The 20,860-nt window shown below is 49.9% G+C and overlaps 1 protein-coding gene across 4 annotated transcripts in view; it reads left to right on the top strand.

Annotated features, from left to right (window-relative positions):
* Positions 1-18,259, top strand: part of c7h11orf24 (chromosome 7 C11orf24 homolog) — a 33,387-nt gene extending 15,128 nt beyond the window's left edge. The window contains exons 1-3 of one of the 4 annotated variants that reach the window (XM_086207997.1): positions 8,894-10,473; positions 12,752-12,911; positions 13,656-18,259. In XM_086207997.1, coding sequence (XP_086064123.1) covers positions 10,453-10,473; positions 12,752-12,911; positions 13,656-14,644 — 1,170 coding nt within the window. In that variant the 5' untranslated portion in view covers positions 8,894-10,452 and the 3' untranslated portion in view covers positions 14,645-18,259. Of the gene's footprint in view, positions 1-8,893; positions 10,604-12,628; positions 12,912-13,655 lie in introns of those variants that run through there. The other 3 variants (XM_086207996.1, XM_086207995.1, XM_086207998.1) reach the window with 3 other exon arrangements.
* The last annotated feature ends 2,601 nt before the right edge of the window (positions 18,260-20,860 follow it).

Genomic DNA, 20,860 nt, shown 5'->3' with positions numbered 1-20,860 from the left:
AGCAGGAGTGATCATTAGTAGTGCAGGCGTGATCAGCACAAGTGCAGGAGTGATCAGCAGTAGTGCAGGGCTGATCATTAGTAGTGCAGGCATGATCAGTAGTAGTGCAGGAGTGATCAGCAGTACTGCAGGCATGATCAGCAGGCATGATCAGCAGTACTGCAGGCGTGATCAGCAGTACTGCAGGTGTGATCAGCAGTACTTCAGGCGTGATCAGCAGTAGTACAGGAGTGATCAGCAGTAGTGCTGGAGTGATGAGCAGTTGTGCAGGCGTGATCAGCAGTACTGCAGGGGTGATCAGCAGTAGTGCAGGAGTGATGAGCAGTACTGCAGGAGTGATTAGCAGTACTGCAGGAGTGATCAGCAGAACTGCAGGGGTGATCAGCAGAAGTGATCAGCAGTAGTGCAGGCGCGATCAGCAGGAGTGATCAGCAGGACTGCAGGCATGATCAGCAGTACTGCAGGCATGATCAGCAGGAATCATCAGCAGTACTGCAGGCGTGATCAGCTGTACTGCAGGCATGATCAGCAGTAGTACAAGAGTGATCAGCAGTAGTGCTAGCTTTATCAGCAGTAGTGCTAGAGTGATCAGCAGTTGTGCAGGGGTGATCAGCAGGCATGATCAGCAGTCGTACAGGATTGATCAGCAGTAGTGCTGGAGTGATCAAGAGTTGTGCAGGGGTGATCATCAGTATCACAGGAGTGATCAGCAGGAGTGATCAGCAGTACTGCAGGCGTGATCAGCAAGAGTCATCAGCAGTATCACAGGAGTGATCAGCAGTACTGCAGGCGTGATCAGCAGTAGTCATCAGCAGCATCACAGGAGTGATCAGCAGTACTGCAGGCGTGATAAGCAGGACTGCAGGCGTGATCAGCAGGAGTGATCAGCAGTAGTTCAGGAGTCATCAGCAGGAGTCATCACCAGTGTCACAGGAGTGATCAGCAGTACTGCAGGCATGATCAGCAGTAGTGCAGGCGTGATCAGCAGTACTGCAGGCCTGATCAGCAGTAGTGCAGGGCTGATCAGCAGTAGTTCAGGGCTGATCATTAATAGTGCAGGCATGATCAGTAGTAGTGCAGGAGTGATCAGCAGTACTGCAGGCATGATCAGCAGGCATGATCAGCAGTACTGCAGGCGTGATCAGCAGTACTGCAGACGTGATCAGCAGTACTTCAGGCGTGATCAGCAGTAGTACAGGAGTGATCAGCAGTAGTGCTGGAGTGATCAGCAGTTGTGCAGGCGTGATCAGCAGTAGTGCAGGAGTGATTAGCAGTACTGCAGGAGTGATTAGCAGTACTGCAGGAGTGATCAGCAGTACTGCAGGCGTGATCAGCAGGAGTCATCAGCAGTATCACAGGAGTCATCAGCAGGAGTCATCAGCAGTATCACAGGAGTGATCAGCAGTACTGCAGGTGTGATCAGCAGTAGTACAGGAGTGATAAACAGTAGTACAGGAGTGATCAGCGGTTGTGCAGGGGTGATCAGCAGGAGTCATCGGCAGTACTGCAGGTGTGATCAGCAGGAGTCATCAGCAGTATCACAGGAGTGATCAGCAGTACTGCAGGCGTGATCAGCAGGAGTCATCAGCAGTAGTACAGGAGTGATCAGAAGGATTGATCAGCAGTTGTGCAGGGGTGATCAGCAGGACTGCAGGCGTGATCAGACGGAGTGATCAGCAGTTGTGCACGAGTGATCAGCAGGACTACAGGCGTGATCAGCAGGAGTGATCAGCAGTAGTACAGGAGTGATCAGCAGGAGTGATCAGCAGTACTGCAGGGGTGGTCAGCAGGAGTCATCAGCAGTACTGCACTAGTGATTAGCAGTACTGCAGGCATGATCAGCAGTACTGCAGGCGTGATCAGCAGTAGTCCAGGGGTGATCAGCAGTAGTGCAGGTGTGATCAGATGGAGTGATCAGCAGTAGTGCAGGAGTGATCAGCAGTACTGCAGGCGTGATCAGCAGTAGTGCAGGTGTGATCAGATGGAGTGATCAGCAGTAGTGCAGGAGTGATCAGCAGTACTGCAGGCGTGATCAGATGGAGTCATCAGCAGTATCACAGGAGTCATCAGCAGTACTGCATGCGTGATAAGCAGGACTGCACGCGTGATCAGCAGGAGTGATCAGCAGTAGTGCAGGCGTGATCAGCAGTACTGCAGGCCTGATCAGCAGTACTACAGTGGTGATCAGCAGTAGTGCAGGGATGATCAGCAGTTGTGCAGGGCTGATCATTAATAGTGCAGGCATGATCAGTAGTAGTGCAGGAGTGATCAGCAGTACTGCAGGCATGATGAGCAGGAATGATCAGCAGTACTGCAGGCGTGATCAGCAGTACTGCAGACGTGATCAGCAGTACTTCAGGCGTGATCAGCAGTAGTACAGGAGTGATAAGCAGTATCACAGGAGTCATCAGCAGTACTGCAGGCGTGATCAGCAGTAGTGCAGGCGTGATCAGCAGTACTGCAGGCCTGATCAGCAGTAGTACAGGAGTGATCAGCAGTAGTGCTGGAGTGATCAGCAGTTGTGCAGGCGTGATCAGCAGTATTGTAGGGGTGATCAACAAGAGTGATTAGCAGTACTGCAGGAGTGATCAGCAGTACTGCAGGAGTGATCAGCAGTACTGCAGGCGTGATCAGCAGGAGTCATCAGCAGTAGTACAGGAGTGGTCAGCAGGAGTGATCATTAGTAGTGCAGGCGTGATCAGCACAAGTGCAGGAGTGATCAGCAGTAGTGCAGGGCTGATCATTAGTAGTGCAGGCATGATCAGTAGTAGTGCAGGAGTGATCAGCAGTACTGCAGGCATGATCAGCAGGCATGATCAGCAGTACTGCAGGCGTGATCAGCAGTACTGCAGGTGTGATCAGCAGTACTTCAGGCGTGATCAGCAGTAGTACAGGAGTGATCAGCAGTAGTGCTGGAGTGATGAGCAGTTGTGCAGGCGTGATCAGCAGTACTGCAGGGGTGATCAGCAGTAGTGCAGGAGTGATGAGCAGTACTGCAGGAGTGATTAGCAGTAGTACAGGAGTGATAAACAGTAGTACAGGAGTGATCAGCGGTTGTGCAGGGGTGATCAGCAGGAGTCATCGGCAGTACTGCAGGTGTGATCAGCAGGAGTCATCAGCAGTATCACAGGAGTGATCAGCAGTACTGCAGGCGTGATCAGCAGGAGTCATCAGCAGTAGTACAGGAGTGATCAGAAGGATTGATCAGCAGTTGTGCAGGGGTGATCAGCAGGACTGCAGGCGTGATCAGACGGAGTGATCAGCAGTTGTGCACGAGTGATCAGCAGGACTACAGGCGTGATCAGCAGGAGTGATCAGCAGTAGTACAGGAGTGATCAGCAGGAGTGATCAGCAGTACTGCAGGGGTGGTCAGCAGGAGTCATCAGCAGTACTGCACTAGTGATTAGCAGTACTGCAGTCATGATCAGCAGTACTGCAGGCGTGATCAGCAGTAGTCCAGGGGTGATCAGCAGTAGTGCAGGTGTGATCAGATGGAGTGATCAGCAGTAGTGCAGGAGTGATCAGCAGTACTGCAGGCGTGATCAGCAGTAGTGCAGGCGTGATCAGCAGTAGTACAGGAGTGATCAGCAGTACTGCAGGCGTGATCAGCATTAGTACAGGAGTGATCAGCAGTCGTGCAGGGGTGATCAGCAGTAGTGCAGGCGTGATCAGCAGGGGTCATCAGCAGTATCACAGGAGTCATCAGCAGTAGTGCAGGCGTGATCAGCAGGGGTCATCAGCAGTATCACAGGAGTCATCAGCAGTAGTGAAGGCGTGATCAGCAATTGTGCAGGCGTGATCAGCAGGAGTGATCAGCAGTAGCACAGGAGTGATCAGCAGGAGTGATCATTAGTAGTGCAGGCGTGATCAGCAGTAGTGCAGGAGTGATCAGCAGGACTGCAGGCGTGATCAGCAGGAGTGATCAGCAGTACTGCAGGGGTGATCAGCAGGAGCCATCAGCAGTACTGCAGGCATGATTAGCAGTACTGCAGTAGTGATCAGCAGTACTGCAAGTGTGATCAGAAGTACTGCAGGCGTGATCAGCAGTACTGCAGGCCTGATCAGCAGTAGTGCAGGGGTGATCAGCAGTAGTGCAGGAGTGATCAGCAGTACTGCAGGGGTGATCAGCACTAGTGCAGGCGTGATCAGCAGGAGTGATCAGCAGTATCACAGGAGTGATCAGCAGTACTGCAGGCGTGATCAGCAGGAGTCATCAGCAGTATCACAGGAGTGGTCAACAGTACTGCAGGCGTGATAAGCAGGACTGCAGGCGTGATCAGCCGAAGTGATCAGCAGTAGTTAAGAAGTGATCAGCAGTACTGCAGGTGTGATCAGCAGGAGTCATCAGAAGTACTGCAGGCGTGATCAGCAGTACTGCAGGCGTGATCAGCAGTAGTACAGGAGTGATCAGCAGTAGTGCTGGGGTGATCAGCAGTACTGCAGGCGTGATCAGCAGTACTGCAGGCGTGATCAGCAGTAGTACAGGAGTGATCAGCAGTAGTGCTGGGGTGATCAGCAGTACTGCAGGGGTGATCAGCAGGTGTGATCAGCAGTACTGCAGGGGTGATCAGCAGTCGTACAGGCATGATCAGCAGTAGTGCAGGAGTGATCAGCAGTAGTGCAGGCGTGATCAGCAGTACTGCAGGGGTGATCAGCAGGAATCATCAGCAGTACTGCAGGAGTGATCAGCAGGACTGCAGGCGTGATCAGCAGTACTGCAGGCGTGATCAGCAGTACTGCAGGCGTGATCAGCAGTAGTCCAGGAGTGATCAGCAGTACTGCAGGCGTGATCAGCAGTACTGCAGGCGTGATCAGCAATAGTACAGGAGTGATCAGCAGGAGTGATGAGCAGTACTGCAGGGGCAGGCATGGATAGGCTATCTGGTGTACCGGGCAATGCCAGATGACACTTGTGTGCCGGCCCGCCCGGGGCTTTCACTAGGAAAAAAAGTATCCACATTAAAATTCCTCTCTATTGACGGCCCAGCGTTTTTTCTCTTGAAGGACATTGAGCTCATCCTTCACTCAGCACTGCTCGGCTGCCCCTCTCCTGCCTCTTGACCACAGATAAGTCAGTTCTCCGAGAAGGGGGCTCTCCGAGAAAAAAGGTGAAGAAGTCTGTGAGGAGACGCAGAAAAATACGCTGACCTCACAGACATGTTCACTGTTGCTGACTGACAACAGCAGCGCGTGTAGAGCCGGAGAAGGAAGTGTAGGTGAATTCAGAGGGGGAGGGAGGAGAGGGGGAGGAGGGAGAGGAGGAGGAGGTGTGTAAAGCAAGAATTAGCCCAGAAAGAAGTAGTAATGAAGTGAAGAGGCACATTTCATGGCGGAGGGCTCTGTGTGTGTGTGTGTGTGTGTGTGTAGCCTACACACGTTAGCTAGCATGCAGTCAGACAGACACTGGAATGACACAAAAGTGATGATAACCCTTGGAATGAACAATGACATGTTTTGGGATATGGATCATCAAGTCAAGTAGAACCTGGAGAACCTGGAGAACCTGGAGAAAGTGTCAGCTAACAGTGTGCCAATGCTCAACATAGGAAATTATTACAGAACTCATTTTATGCATCTGTGACGCAATCTTGTCCTTGCTGGTTTGGAGGTGGTCACCCTTATGTGTGTGCGCGTGCGTGTGTGTGTGTGTGCGCACATGTGTGTGTGCGTGAGAGACAGAGAGAAAGTGAGGGAGAGAATTGCCTTCATAGCCTTTGTTATCAAAGAGTGCCATGAGTAACCCTGGTGTCCAGCGTGTTGCCAGCCTGCCTGAGAGGAGAGTGAGATCTTCCTGCCAGGTCATCTGAAACTGGTGATTCCTACAATTCTACAATTCTACAATTTCATTTAGCAGACGCTTTTGTCCAAAGCGACGTACAACACAAGCAAGAATTCAGACTTAATTAAGGAAAAACCCATAGGAATCACTGGTGGGTAACCAGAGGCATGAGACTGGTGAACTCAACTTTCCTGCCTCCCTCTCTATTCAGTCAAGCCAGGCTCTAGAAAAGGAGTGGAGGACTCACAGGGAGATCAGGCGGTAGACCGTTTTAGCCGCCCTCAGTCCTCCAAGAGGCAGGAAGTCTTTAAATTTCATCCACAACAGGGTGCCACAAACCCTGTAGTCCACAGGCTCTTCACTAGAACAGACGCCATGGTGTGGAAATGGTCAGCGCTCTGCTTTATTTTGTAGTGAGGCGTGAAAGAGCGAATCAGTTTTTTTAACATGATTACTCTTCCATGTAGGCCACTGCGCTTTATTTTAATTTTTGAAACAACATAATGAGCCTACAGCAGCAGATCTAAGGGCCAGCCTAAGCAGTCCTGACTATAAGCCTGATCAACAGGGAGGTCTTAAGTCTGCTCTTAAACCTAGAGAGGGGGTCTGGGTCCTGGACTGAAACTGGGAGACGGTTCCACAGGAGGGGAGCCTGATAGCTAAAGGCTCTGCATCTTCTTGAGCCAGGATGTGTCTGATCTTAGCGATGTTACGTAGATGGAAGAAGGCGTCCTGGAGATTTGTTGAATGGGGGAGTTAAAGGGTCCTGGTCAAAGAGAACTCCTAGGTTCCTACGGTGGTGCTGGGGGCCAGGGTGGTGCCATCCAGGGTACCTGTCTCATCAGATCAGGTGGTCCTCAGGTGTTTGGGCCCAGCACAAGCACTTCAGTTTATCAGAGTTTAATAAAGGAAATGATGGTCCTCCATGTTTCCTGTCCTTCAGACAGGCCTCCAGTTCAGTCAGCTGATTTGTTCCATGTGGATCATTGATGAGTTCAGCTGAGTGTCGTCTGCACAGCAGTGAACATTAATGGAGTGTTTCCTGATCATGTGACCTAGAGGAAGCAGGTCCAGGGTGAAGAGGACTGGTCCAGGCACAGAGCCTTGTGGAACACCATAAGTGACTGTAGTGGTCTCAGAGGAACCATCATTAACGAGTACCAACTGGAATGACCTAGTAAATATGACCTGAACCAGTTTAGAGTGGTTCCTTTAATACCAGTGACAGGTTCCAGTCTCTGTCGAAGGATATGGTGGTCAATGGTATCAAAGCTGCACTGAGATCTAATCAGACCAGCACAGAGACCAGTCCCTCATCTGGTACCAGTAGGAGGTCACTGGTACCTTTGACTAGTTCTGTTTCTGTGCTAGGATGAACCTGGAACCTGACTGAATCCTCCAATCAGCTGTTGCTGTGGAGAAGTCCCAGAGCTGTTTAGCAGCTGCTTTCTCCAGAACCTTGGAGAGAAAAGGAAGATGTGATGTTGGCCTGTAGTTGGTAGAACTTCTGGATCCAGGCTTGTTTTTGAGGAGGGTTTAATTCCTGCTACTTTAAAGGACTGAGGGACGGAACCAGATACCAGCGCCACATTGATCATATCTAAGAGGGAGGGGCTAACGAGGGGAGAGAGTCTTGGAGCAGCTTAGTTGGGATGGGGTCTAGGAGACAGGTGGAGGTTTAGAGGAGGACATTATTGAACTGAGCTCATGAAGGCTGATGGGAGAAAAACTATCCAAGTGTGTGTCTGGTCCTCCAGCTGCCTCTAAGGTTCTGGGTTCTAGGGGCCATGTTGTCAGCTGATGGCAGCAGGAGAAGAAGTTTCTCTCTAATCAGGAGAATTTTGTCATTGAAGAAGTCCATGAACTCTTTGCTGCCCAGGGAAACAGGACTACTTGGTTCAGTAGAGCTGTGGCTCTCTGTCAGTCTGGCTCCAGGACTGAAGAGGAACCTGGGTTGTTCTTGTGTTCCTCTATTAGTACTGAGTAGTCGGCTGCTCTGGTTTTTAAATTGAAATCGATATATTTAGATTGAACTGAAACATTAGTTTTAAAATTTGATTTAGATATATCATTTATATTTTAACACATTTAATATTCATATTTTGATTTGACAATCAGATTCAGATTTAACATTTAAATTTGACATCATGTATAGTTTATATTTGTTGTATATATTTTCAAAATAACGATCATTTCACACAAACTTGGAATAGGAACAAGCTGAAGCTAACTCTTGCCCATCCTCCTGAAAATCAGAAAAAGAAACGTGGAGGAAACGTAGAGCTGGGTGTCGTCCACGTAACAGTGAAAGTAGATGTTATGTTACGGAATATCAGTCCAAGTGGGAGGAGGTATATGATGAAAAGGATAGGGCCAAGGACAGAGCCCTGGGGAACACCAGAGGAGAGGGGGGAGGGATCGGATGTGAAAGATTTTAACTGAATGAATTGAGTACGGCCAGAGAGATATGAGCGGAACCAGTCCAGGGGTATGTCTGACAGTCCAATGGAGGCAAGTCGGTCGAGGAGGATGGAGTGAGATATGGTGTCAAAAGCCGCGCTCAGATCGAGAAGGATGAGAATGGATAATAGTCCGGAGTCAGCTGCCAACAGAAGGTCATTGGTGATTTTAAGGAGGGCTGTTTCTGTGCTGTGATGAGGGCGAAAACCGGATTGGAACTGCTTGTAGAGGTTATTGTTGGAGAGGTGGGCCTGGATCTGTGACACTACTACTTTTTCCAGGATTTTAGAGAGAAATGGCAGGTTGGAGATGGGACGAAGGTTATTGAAGGTGTTGGGGTCTAAACCAGGTTTCCTCAGTGTTGGAGTAACAGCAGCGGATTTAAGAGATGATGGGACAGAACCAGAGGTGAGGGAGGAATGGATGATGGCAGTTATCAGGGGCAGCAGAGACGGGAGGGAGGCTATAACCAGGGAGGATGGCAAGGGGTCAAGTTGGCAGGTGGATGGCTTGGATTTCCGGATAAGTCTGGATAAATCAGCGGCAGAGGGGAGTTGGAAGCAGGAGAGGAAGGGGGCTGGGGGGTGGGGGACAAATGGAGGTGGACAGCTGGACGTGGGAGGGGTCAGTTGCTGGTGGATGGTGGCTATTTTTGTACTGAAGAAAGACATCAAGGAGTTGCAGTGGTCGGTGGAGTAGAAGTGAGGGGGGAAGGAGTCAGGGGGGCGGAGTGAATTGTTGACCAGTGAAAACATGGCCCTGGTGTTCCCCGCACCAGCAGTGACTTGTTGTGTGAAATATTGGGATTTGGCGGAGGAGAGTGCGTTTTTATACTGAAGAATGTGGTCATGGAACATCTGTTTGTGGATAGTGAGTCCAGTTTTTATAGAAAGCCGCTCCAGCTGACGTCCTTTGGCTTTCAGTTGACGTAGAAGAGGAGAGAACCAGGGGGCGGAGTGGGGAAAGGAAACGGTCCGGGTCTTGAGGGGGGCGAGTGTGTTGAGCAGAGTCTGTAGACCATCATTGTAAAGAGAAACCAGTTGATCCGGGGTGGATGGGGGGGTGATGATGGAGAAACTGTCAATGCCTGATTTGAAGTCTGCTATATTAATGTTTTTAATGTTACGGAAGGATATGATACGTGACTGTTTGGTTTTGGAAAGTGTCAGGCTCAGGGTGAATGAGATAAGCATGTGGTCAGACATGCTAGAGCCTAAGGCAACACCAGAGCAGCAGACTAGATCTAAAATATGGCCTTTACTATGGGTGGGGAAATCAATGTATTGTTGAAGTCCAAAACTGTCCAGGCAAGAAGTGAAATCTTTCGTGAGAGGGTGATCTGTGTTGTCCATGTGAATATTGAAATCACCTCACAGAATTATGTTGGGTGAGAGTGAACAGATTTGGGTGAGGAATGTAGTGAACTCATCAATGAAGACCTTATTTGGTTTAGGTGGGCGGTAGATGTTCACAAGCACAGCGGGAGTGGGTCCATTCAGGAGTGGGTCCATGTTCTCCCCTGTTCCTGCTGGGTTCTCTCTGGTACTCCAGCTTCCTCCACAGTCCAAAGACATCAAGAGGGACCAGGTTAATCCAGACTCTAAATTGACCGTAGGCGTGGCTGGGAGAGCCAATGGTTGTCTGTCTCTATGTGTTGGCCCTGCCATGGACTGGTGACCTGTCCAGGGGGAAGGCTGCTGGGATAGGCTCCACCCCCACCACCCTGAACAGGAGGAGAGGGAGAACATTGATGGATGGATGGATGGATGGATGGATGGATGGAGGGATGATGATGGATGGATGGATGGAGGGATGATGGATGGATGGGTGGAAACAACACAATGTGCACGCATGTCCTCTGGTATGTTGTAGAAGGAATCATGGTGGGCCGCCAGGACCATTTTTTGGTCCCAGTCCATCTCTGGGGAGAAACGGGAGGTTCCACTCTTCTCACGTTCTCTTTGCCCGGCCTGGTTGTGACGTGTTTACGCCCAATGTTTCAGTTCCAGTCCGGACCTTCAACGCTCATCTGCTCTCCTCCGCCCTCCTGCACAGAGGAGGCGTCCGTGCACCAACACCCTGGATGCCAACTGCCGTAAACAGACGAAGAAGAAGCAGCCTCCCCACTTCCGGGTAGTGGACGTGCATCGCTGTAGTTCGGCGTCCCGCCAGTCTGAGGCAACATGCCTTCCTCTCCTCGTAGCTCTCAGTAGATGATAGAGAAAACGTCTGTGGTGAGTTTCTCCAACCGCACGATTCTGTCAGCATGTCGGCTGAGGGAAAGACGTGACATTCCCTGCACGAGCCTCCGGGGAGGGAGCAGCTAGCTAGCCGATGCTAACACAGGAGAACCTCGCGGCGACGGTACGTCCGCTGGTTGGCTTCAGCTCCCCGGCTCACCCGCTGGTGTCAGCTGGAGGAACACGAGGGTTCCCTGGTTCTCTGGTTCTGGAGTTCTTTAGCTGTGTCAGCTGATTGGTGTAGTTCAGCCGCATCAGAGCTCGTGACGGACCCGCAGCTCAAGACTCGCGAGCTGCGTGCATTAATAATGACAATAATTATAAAAATACCAGTAATGGCAGCACCTACAATCACGATGGTGCTGGGTTCCAGCGTCATGGTGTTGGACGAACAAATGACGTTTGGCTTTGTTGTGGGACCCGGAACCTGGCCGGACTGAGTGTTTACCTTCAGGGCTGGTCTGTAAACCAGGTCTGCAGTCCTGAATGAGCCCGGTCCGCCTGACGGAGCTGCCTGTCCTTGGGTGAGCAGTTCAGGTGTTCAGCCTGACGTCAGTCCTCCTGTCGAGAAACTTTCTATAAGTTTTCAACAACAACTTTACAGATGTGGGAAGACCCAGGGAGTGACGTGTCTCTCTCTGCCTCTCTTTCCCTCCCTCTCTCTCTCCCCCCAGTCTCCCCCTCCCTCTCTCTCTCCCCCCAGTCTCCCTCTCGCTCCCGCTCAGTCTCTCCCCCCTCAGTCTCTCTTCCTCTCTCCCTCTCTCCCCCCAGTCTCCCTCTCTCCCGCTCAGTCTCTCCCCCCTCAGTCTCTCTTCCTCTCTCCCTCCCTCCCTCCCCCTCTCTTCCCCCCCAGTCTCCCTCTCTCTCTCCCGCTCAGTCTCTCCCTCCCTCCCCCTCAGTCTCTCCCTCTCTCCCCCCTCAGTCTCTCTTCCTCTCTCCCTCCCTCCCCCCTCTCTCTCTCTTCCTCTCTCCCTCCCTCCCCCCTCTCTCTCCCCCTCTCTTCCCCCGTCTCCCTCTCTCTCTCTCTCCCCCTCAGTCTCTCCCTCCCTCCCTCCCCCCTCAGTCTCCCTCTCCTCCTCTGAGGGTTAAAGGTCAGACAGACGACTCGTTAAAATGAAGATGTTAATGAGTTCATCAAAGCTCAATCAGCGTTTCCAGGTGAAGTCACTAAAACATGAAGCAAATCCACGAAGGCCTGTCATGTTAATGGAGGATCATGATGTGTGACATCACTCCTGTGGTAGGGTTCTAGGGGAGGACCGGGTTCCTGAGCCTCATCTTGGGGGACACCAGCAGTCTGGTCCTGAGGGCACCAGCGTGGGTCCCAGGACCGTTTCACTCTGCTCGGTAGTCCAGTACAGTCACGGTGCGTCTGGCTGCACTGGGATCAGGGCTGGGGGCGGCGCTGGAACTCTGATGTTCATCCTCACTGATGGAGGCGCAGCGGGAACAACGTTCTCCTCCTGTTGGAGGAACTTGAGGCTACTGACCCATCAGGAGGGTCGGCTGCGTTACTCACCAGCCTACGGCAATCTGAGAGAGTCAAACGAAACTCAGATGTCCTGCTGATGTCCCTGCAGCTGCCAGGGGGTGAAAACCTCGCGTGCCACAAGAGGGCAGCGCAGTCACGGCTGGCAGAGAGTCTCTGGCTTTCTCAACTCGTGGAGGCTGCTGCTCCCAACGTGGGTGTGTGACGAGTTGCCTCCACATCTCTGACGACTCCGTGTGTCAGCTGGTGTGAGCTGTGGTGACTTGCCCTGTAAAAGTGAGATTTGCTATTGTTGTGTTGATGATGATGATGATGATGATGATGCTCTGCTCTGGTGGGGGGCCCCGATGGTTGAGGTCCCAGACAGCGGACTCGCTCACTTACAGGCTTTTCCATGGAACGCTTGATTCTTGAAACCACCCTGGTAGTGGAGGAGCGGAGATGTGGATTCATCCGCCTCTGAAAATAGTTCTGATAATCGCGTCACATCACCTGCTGTTTCAGTAACACTGACAGAAAACCTCAGGTGGAGGTCAGCGGTCATGTTGGCTCTTGTATCAATAAAACTACACTTCCTGTTCAGGAGCCGGAACGCAGCAACTGCGACGATGCTTTGATGTTGGTGTCTGCAAATGTTCTAACATGCAAATCATCCTGTAGGGCCAGAAGCTGGAAGCTGGTTGTCTTCGTCCTCCTCACCATTCTGCATCTCAAGTTGGCCTCCTCCTCGTGTGTGTGTGTGTGTGTGTAACTGAGTGTGAGGGTCTGTATCCTCCTTCTCAGCCCATCATGTCCCTGAGTCCCCCACCGCTCCAGCTGAGGCCATCAGTGTGCCTCCACCTCCTGTGCCTGCTGTTGCTCCTCCCATCTTCGTCCTCCACAGTGGCTAAGAAGGGTCCAGGATCCGGACCCTCGACCCAGAGCAACTGCACCACTGCTCCATGTGAGTGTGAACACAACACATTGTCACACCCAATAATCAGATTACAGTCGTGTAAGAAAAAGACAGAAAGTGTAACGGCCGCGTCCATGAATCTGAAATATCCCCCCAGTAAAGTCAGAAACCAGTTCTAGCTGGTCCTGGTCTCCAAGTTGAGGGGGCGTCGAGGGTTGGACGTGGGTCAAGCTGACTTGGCCCAGCTGCTGAGATGTTTCCACCCCTTTCAACCGGTATGGAAACATAGATGAGCAGGATTGATTTCCATGAATGAGTCGATGGTGATGACATCATCATTCACTAGGAGACGCCATCACACTGTGTTTAAGGGTTCCGTGTGGCCCAGCCAAGCAACTGAAGTGGTCCTCATCTCTTAGATCCCGCCAGCAGGACAAATGCTGCCATCTGCTGGCTGGACTTGAGTATCAGGGCTCTGGTACACCCTCACGTGGACTCGGCAGCGCTGGGCCGACTGCTGTCTTTCACCTCTACAACAATTACAGTGTCAGCTGGCGCTATCTCGCCACTCAGGCAGGTGGTTGTGCTCCTTTTGTGCCAGCACAACTTGATTATTGCCGTAGCCAAGTTCCAGGATCTAGGTCCTGGTAGTTTGCTGATCCTGGTCGTTCCCTGAACTACCTCCATCACTGTGTCTGTCTTCCTGAGTTTCTTGTAGAAATGATGGCTTTGGTTGTGGTTTTATTCTCTATGGTGCTGGAGTTCAGTCATTCAGAGTTTGTTCTTCTCCAGGTGGTGACGTCACAGGAAACAGAACCCCTGAACCCAGTCCCAGTCAGGAGGTCAAACTCCCAGATCAGAAGAACCTGTCCTTTCCGGCAAACCCTAACATCGGCAGTCAGTCTTTCAACCAGTCTTCCTCTGGCCCCTCCCATTTGAACACATTTACTTCACCAGAAGCCCAAACTGCTCCACAGCTGACCTCTGACCCCCCCGCGCCCCCCTCCCCCTCCCAGTCCTCCCCCTCCAGTCACCACAGCTCTGGTGGTCATAACTTCAATAAATCTTCAGGAACAAACCAGTCATCAAATCAGCGGCCAGTAACACCAGCCCAGCAGCCTCCACCCTCCACCACAGTCCCAACCAGTACTGCAACCAGCATCCGCACTGCTACTACTTCTACTACTACTTCTACTACTGCTACTACTACTACCACCACTACTACCACTGCTAGAGCCACAACCACAACCACAGTGGCAACACCCAGAGCAACTGCACTTGCAACAACCTCCACAGTGGCAACACCCAGAGCAACTGCAGTACTACTCCCTCCAGCAACAGTGACACTCCCCTCTACATTTCCACAGGTCAGCAGTACCACCAGAGCTCCAAAGACATCTTCACCAACAACCACACCAAGTACTGCAGTGCCTCCAGCTTCTAGTTCCTCTTTATCCACAAGGCCTGCTAATAACCCTGTTGCTGTCCTCAGTACGATTACTCCCAGTGCTGCTACTCCCAGTACTAGTACACCCAGTACTTACCATGATGAGCCTGTTGGCTCAGGAACAAGGGTTGCTGTGGTGGACGTAGCAGGGGCTGCACTTTCCAAGAAGCTGGTGGATACTGCATCTTTACTGGCGGTCCTGCTCTTCGGCCTTCTCTTCTTCTTGGTCACAGTTGCAGTTTTTGCAGCTCAGGCTTACGAGAGCTACAAGAGGAAGGACTACACTCAGGTGGACTACTTGATCAACGGCATGTACACCGACTCGGGGGTGTAACAGGAGGGGACTGGTCGCAACTCAACTCTTCGGTTGTTGGATGGTTGTAAATTCACAAGTAAACTAACCAACAACTCACTGAACTAAACTAGTCTCTGATCTGTTGCAGTTCCTCTGAATACTTTGGTGGTGGTTGTAGTAGAAGGTACACAGATCTTCAACAGACCCTGTTTCTGCTCCGTCTGACTGTCTTTGGTTGAAGGACTACTGGTGCATCGGAGCACCTGTTCGTTTTGGCGAAAAGAAAACCTGTCACTTGTTTTCTCAGATGAATGTAGTCACAGACTCATGAGTGCCTCATGGAGCAGAAACACCTGGATGCTAAACTAGGTTACGCTTCTATTTCTTGCCTGTAACCCATAGAACCAAGAAAACGTATTCCTGGAACTTGGTGGCATGTGCGGACGCAGTAGCATATTGTATTTGTCTCCGTTTGAGTCTCATGTCATTTATTTTCAGAACGAGCTTCAAGCACATCGACAATAACAAGGATTTCTGAAGGCTTGAACTCAGTATGAAATTAAACTATTGGTACCAGGGACCATCTCGCATCAGCTATACTGCAGCCAGCCAGCAGGGGGCAGGCAGGGCCTTCCACCTTCACTCCTGTGGAGATCTCATGGCATCCATGGCTGCATGTATGTAGATCGCTTAGCCATCCATACATGAATCCCAAACCCACTTCCTGTTTCCTGTATGTCGTGCAGCAGTGAACAGTTTCCTGGAAGGTTTGGAACAAATCTAAATGAACACTTTAGAACAGATTGTTTCAACAGCGAGAGAGCTGAGCTACAACCAGCCTTCTTTGTACTTGGATCAAAAGTAAGAATGTGGAAAAATTTCATGTTTCCACAGAAGTAGGAGAGTTTTCTCAGAAAGATATTGGACTTTGACTCAGGTACTGCTGCCAGCTGAACTCAGTGCTGGAGTCTTCCCTTCCCCCACCGTTAAGCATCCCCAGATGTGGCTGGATGCTGGTGTGTCAGGGGCAGGGTTGACACTGTCTGCTGCAGTCAGGAGACCAGCCACACACACACACACACCACGCAACTGAGGCCTGAGAGCCACTCACACTCTCATATGTCAGAGTGAAGTATGGAATGGTTATCGGGTCAGTTGTTCATATGGCCCGGAACATTTGGTCCGACCCACCTTGTACTTCCGCTCGGTACCCCAATAGGCAGTAATGAGTCATCGCTGCCCTGCCTAGCGTCCGTGGGTGTCGTGGGCCGTCCTGCGTCCTCATGGCTGGAACGTTCTATCAGTTGTTAGTGAGTGCGACGTGTCAGCAGCCCAACCGAACCAGAGCTTGTAGGTTTTGTTTAAACCAGAACAGTTTGGCATTGACATCACTTCTCCGCTCAGCCTGACGACCCAGTCAACCAGTACGCTGGTAAACACACTGAAAGACACACGTTGGTGATAGTCGGTGGCGTGATCCTGCGTTCTGCTGCTGCCAGACGGAACAAACTGTTCAGTGATTTCATTTATCCATGTGTCAGCAACATTTCAGCTGTCCTGTGTTTCAACCCCTGCAACCAAAGGTACCACACTGAGTATCTTTGAACAAGACAGTGTGTGTGAGAGGTATCATTCCATTCAGCCTTCTATGCACTTGCGTCCTGTGGTGAATCTTGGAAAACGGCCATACTAGATTGTTTATTTTAATATATTTGATATTTCTCACTTCTGGTGAATGTAATTTTGCACACAAAGCTATTTGAATACATGAGATCATTTGTTTATTACTACAAAACAGATTTTTCCCATATGACACGTACCCATGTGCATCCTCCATGTTTACTGTTTGACTTTGCTTTGCTGTTGGTTTGTTCGTCTCAACCCTCAGAGCTTGAATCCGTATTGATGGTGGAACTCAGTTTGAGGACCAGCTGATATTTGAGCCTTCTGGATCCAGATTTGATGACATCAAAAGGGGGTCCTGTTTCTATAATACCCTCAATTATGAGTACTGAGTGTTCATAATTGAAATAACCCAAAGTTTATATACAGTAATAGAGAAAAATAAATTGGGGAGTTGCTGGACCTTTGACCCAGCTTATTCCAGCTGGTCCTCCAGCTTGACTGTGGATGTGTATTTATCCAGAAATGTCTGGAGCACATTGTTGTATCGTACAGCCATCAGGAGTGTAAAAGCCAACCCCATTGCTGTGTTACACCTGGTTCAATTTTCAGTGCGTGTTTTTTCCAGGGGTTCAGGAAGAACAGTTTCATGGAAAAAGGAAGACTTTGTTTTAGCTAAAACACTACTTATAATAATTTGACTTTTTGTCAGGAAAACTGACTGCATTGTTGCTGGGCCTTTAATAAAAGTGTGACAGGTGACACACGGACACACGGGTGACTGACAGGAGACACACGGGTGACTGACAGGTGACACACTGGTGACTGACAGTTGACACGGGTGACTGACAGGAGACACACGGGTGACTGACAGGAGACACACTGGTGACTGACAGGAGACACGGGTGACTGACAGGAGACACACTGGTGACTGACAGGAGACACACGGGTGACTGACAGGAGACACACGGGTGACTGACAGGTGACACACGGGTGACTGACAGTTGACACGGGTGACTGACAGGAGACACGCGGGTGACTGAGAGGAGACACACGGGTGACTTGACAGGAGACACACGGGTGACTGACAGTTGACACGGGTGACTGACAGGAGACACACTGGTGACTGACAGTTGACACGGGTGACTGACAGGAGACACACGGGTGACTGACAGTTGACACGGGTGACTGACAGGAGACACACTGGTGACTGACAGTTGACACGGGTGACTGACAGGAGACACACTGGTGACTGACAGTTGACACGGGTGACTGACAGGAGACACACTGGTGACTGACAGTTGACACGGGTGACTGACAGTTGACACGGGTGACTGACAGTTGACACGGGTGAGTGACAGGAGACACACGGGTGACTGACAGGAGACACACGGGTGACTGACAGTTGACACGGGTGACTGACAGTTGACACGGGTGACTGACAGGAGACACACGGGTGACTGACTGGAGACACACGGGTGACTGACAGGAGACACACGGGTGACTGACTGGAGACACACGGGTGACTGACAGGAGACACACGGGTGACTGACAGGAGAATGGAATCGGAGAAAATGGAGTCATTGTGTCCAATCAAGCATTTATGTGTGTACAGCCCTTGTTGATGACCCTTGACCTTTGGAAAGCTTGTTAGTTTTTTGTTTTTATTCATAACAGAAGTATTTCTTGGTTTCATGAAATCTTACTCAGAACAAATGATGTCAGTAATGAGTTGTGCAGCGCGTGTCCAGAGATGGACGATGATGTCAGTGGCTCATTATGACAAACAGCCATGATGCTGTTGTGACATCAGCAGTAACACGGCGCCTCGGAATTATTGGGTGTCACATTAGTTAGGATGTGAACATCTCATGTGACGTCTTCTCTATCCAGCTGATCCTCCAACAACTGTGTTTGTGGTCATTTTTGTGCAGAAGAGGACACGTGCCAACATAATGTACTAAAGCACTTTGAAAAGATATTTTTACTTACAGAAAATAAATGAGATGCTGTGTTTGAGTCCTTGTTGTGAGCTATGCTGCAGTAACAGTAGAACATGCTGATCGCAGTCAGTGAGTGTTCTGCTGCTCCACCCTGGCCTCAGGGGTTCTTAAGGAACCACTTGGCCCCTGCATGTGTATGAATAAAAGTCAAAATACTTTTATTGGTGCTGTTTTGGAAGCCAGACGTTTTACTTAGATGGCAAAATGCACCATTTTAAAGTTTAAATGCGTGATAAACACTTTGGCCGGAGAAGTAGTGTTTTCTGAGGTCTCGTTCTTCACACTTCCATTACCTGTGGATTTACGTTCCTGAAGTACGAACTAATGCTGTCTTTATTCTCAAGGACCATCTTGGTACCTTTTCATCCCAAAATACTGAGGCCTGTCCCAAATCCATGTGTAGCTCTCACTCAATATGGCTGCATAGGTACAGTGACCTCGACTCTGCATCCAGGCAGATTCCAAGGATGTTAAGTGTTAATACTGCAAACACGAAGACAGGAAGTAGACAGACTAGAGCGCTGCTCTGGATGTTTCTCATGCCCTGTGGTGGTGGATTCTATCTAAAATGCAATGCATAGAAAAAGAGTAACAAAAATACCTTATAACTTTCTGACCATCCCAAAATTGAAGATATAAATTATTAAAAATCTGTTGGCTTGAGAAAGAAAAGGTGGGAACACTTGTTAAATAGAGATGTGTTTCAGTTTTGGGGTTCAAATTATGGAGTCAACTTGTTGACACCTGTTGGAGCTGTGCAGCTCTGCTGGCATGCTTTTAAATGATCATTGATTACAATGTAAATTGATTCAAATGTCTGACAATGAAGGGTTGTGATTAAGACCAGCCACCCATCATCCATCATCCATCATCTCTCCATGTTCTCCCTCTCCTCCTGTTGAGGGTGGTGGGGGTGGAGCCTATCCCAGCAGCCTTCCCCCTGGACAGGTCACCAGTCCATGGCAGGGCCAACACATAGAGACAGACAACCATTGGCTCTCCCAGCCACGCCTACGGTCAATTTAGAGTCTGTATTAACCTGGTCCCTCTTGATGTCTTTGGACTGTGGAGGAAGCTGGAGTACCAGAGAGAACCCAGCAGGAACAGGGAGAACATGGAGACTCACCCAGAAAGACCCCGTGCTGCAGCCGGGGCTCCACCCACAACCTTCTTGCTGGGGGGCCACAGGGAGGATCACTGCTCCACCGGGCCGCCCCCCATGATTCAGAATATAAAATAGTATTTGTTTTTTCTTTTTCTGATTTTCAGGAGGATGGGCAAGAGTTAGCTTCAGCTTGTTCCTATTCCAAGTTTGTGTGAAATGATCGTTATTTTGAAAATATATACAACAAATATAAACTATACATGATGTCAAATTTAAATGTTAAATCTGAATCTGATTGTCAAATCAAAATATGAATATTAAATGTGTTAAAATCTAAATGATATATCTAAATCAAATTTTAAAACTAATGTTTCAGTTCAATCTAAATATATCGATTTCAATTTTAAAACCAGAGCAGCCGACTACTCAGCACTGATAGAGGAACACAAGAACAACCCAGGTTCCTCTTCAGTCCTGGAGCCAGACTGACAGAGAGCCACAGCTCTGCTGAACCAAGTAGTCCTGTTTCCCTGGGCAGCGAAGAGTTCATGGACTTCTTTAATGACAAAATTCTCCTGATTAGAGAGAAACTTCTTCTCCTGCTGCCATCAGCTGACAACATGGCCCCTAGAACCCAGACCCTTAGAGGCAGCTGGAGGACCAGACACACACTTGGATAGTTTTTCTCCCATCAGCCTTCATGAGCTCAGTTCAATAATGTCCTCCTCCAAACCTCTACCTGTCTCCTAGACCCCATCCCAACTAAGCTGCTCCAAGACTCTCTCCCCTCGTTAGCCCCTCCCTCTTAGATATGATCAATGTGGCGCTGGTATCTGGTTCCGTCCCTCAGTCCTTTAAAGTAGCAGGAATTAAACCCTCCTCAAAAAACAAGCCTGGATCCAGAAGTTCTACCAACTACAGGCCAACATCACATCTTCCTTTTCTCTCCAAGGTTCTGGAGAAAGCAGCTGCTAAACAGCTCTGTGACTTCTCCACAGCAACAGCTGATTGGAGGATTCAGTCAGATTCCAGGTTCATCCTAGCACAGAAACAGAACTAGTCAAAGGTACCAGTGACCTCCTACTGGTACCAGATCAGGGACTGGTCTCTGTGCTGGTCTGATTAGATCTCAGTGCAGCTTTGATACCATTGATCACCATATCCTTCTACAGAGACTGGAACCTGTCACTGGTATTAAAGGAACCACACTAAACTGGTTCAGGTCATATTTACTAGGTCATCTCAGTTGGTACTAGTTCATGATGGTTCCTCTGAGACTACTACAGTCACTTATGGTGTTCCACAAGGCTCTGTGCTTGGACCAGTCCTCTTCACCCTGTACCTGCTTCCTCTAGGTCACATGATCAGGAAACACTCCATTAATGTTCACTGCTATGCAGACGACACTCAGCTGAACTCATCAATGATCCACATGGAACAAACCAGCTGACTGAACTGGAGGCCTGTCTGAAGGACAGGAAACATGGAGGACCATCATTTCCTTTATTAAACTCTGATAAACTG

The sequence above is a fragment of the Aulostomus chinensis genome, chromosome 7, assembly GCF_037954235.1.
Source record: "Aulostomus chinensis isolate RoL2024-O1b breed Wild chromosome 7, RoL_Achi_v1.0, whole genome shotgun sequence".
Lineage (NCBI taxonomy): Eukaryota > Metazoa > Chordata > Actinopteri > Syngnathiformes > Aulostomidae > Aulostomus > Aulostomus chinensis.
This window is presented reverse-complemented; position numbering and strand designations above follow the sequence as displayed.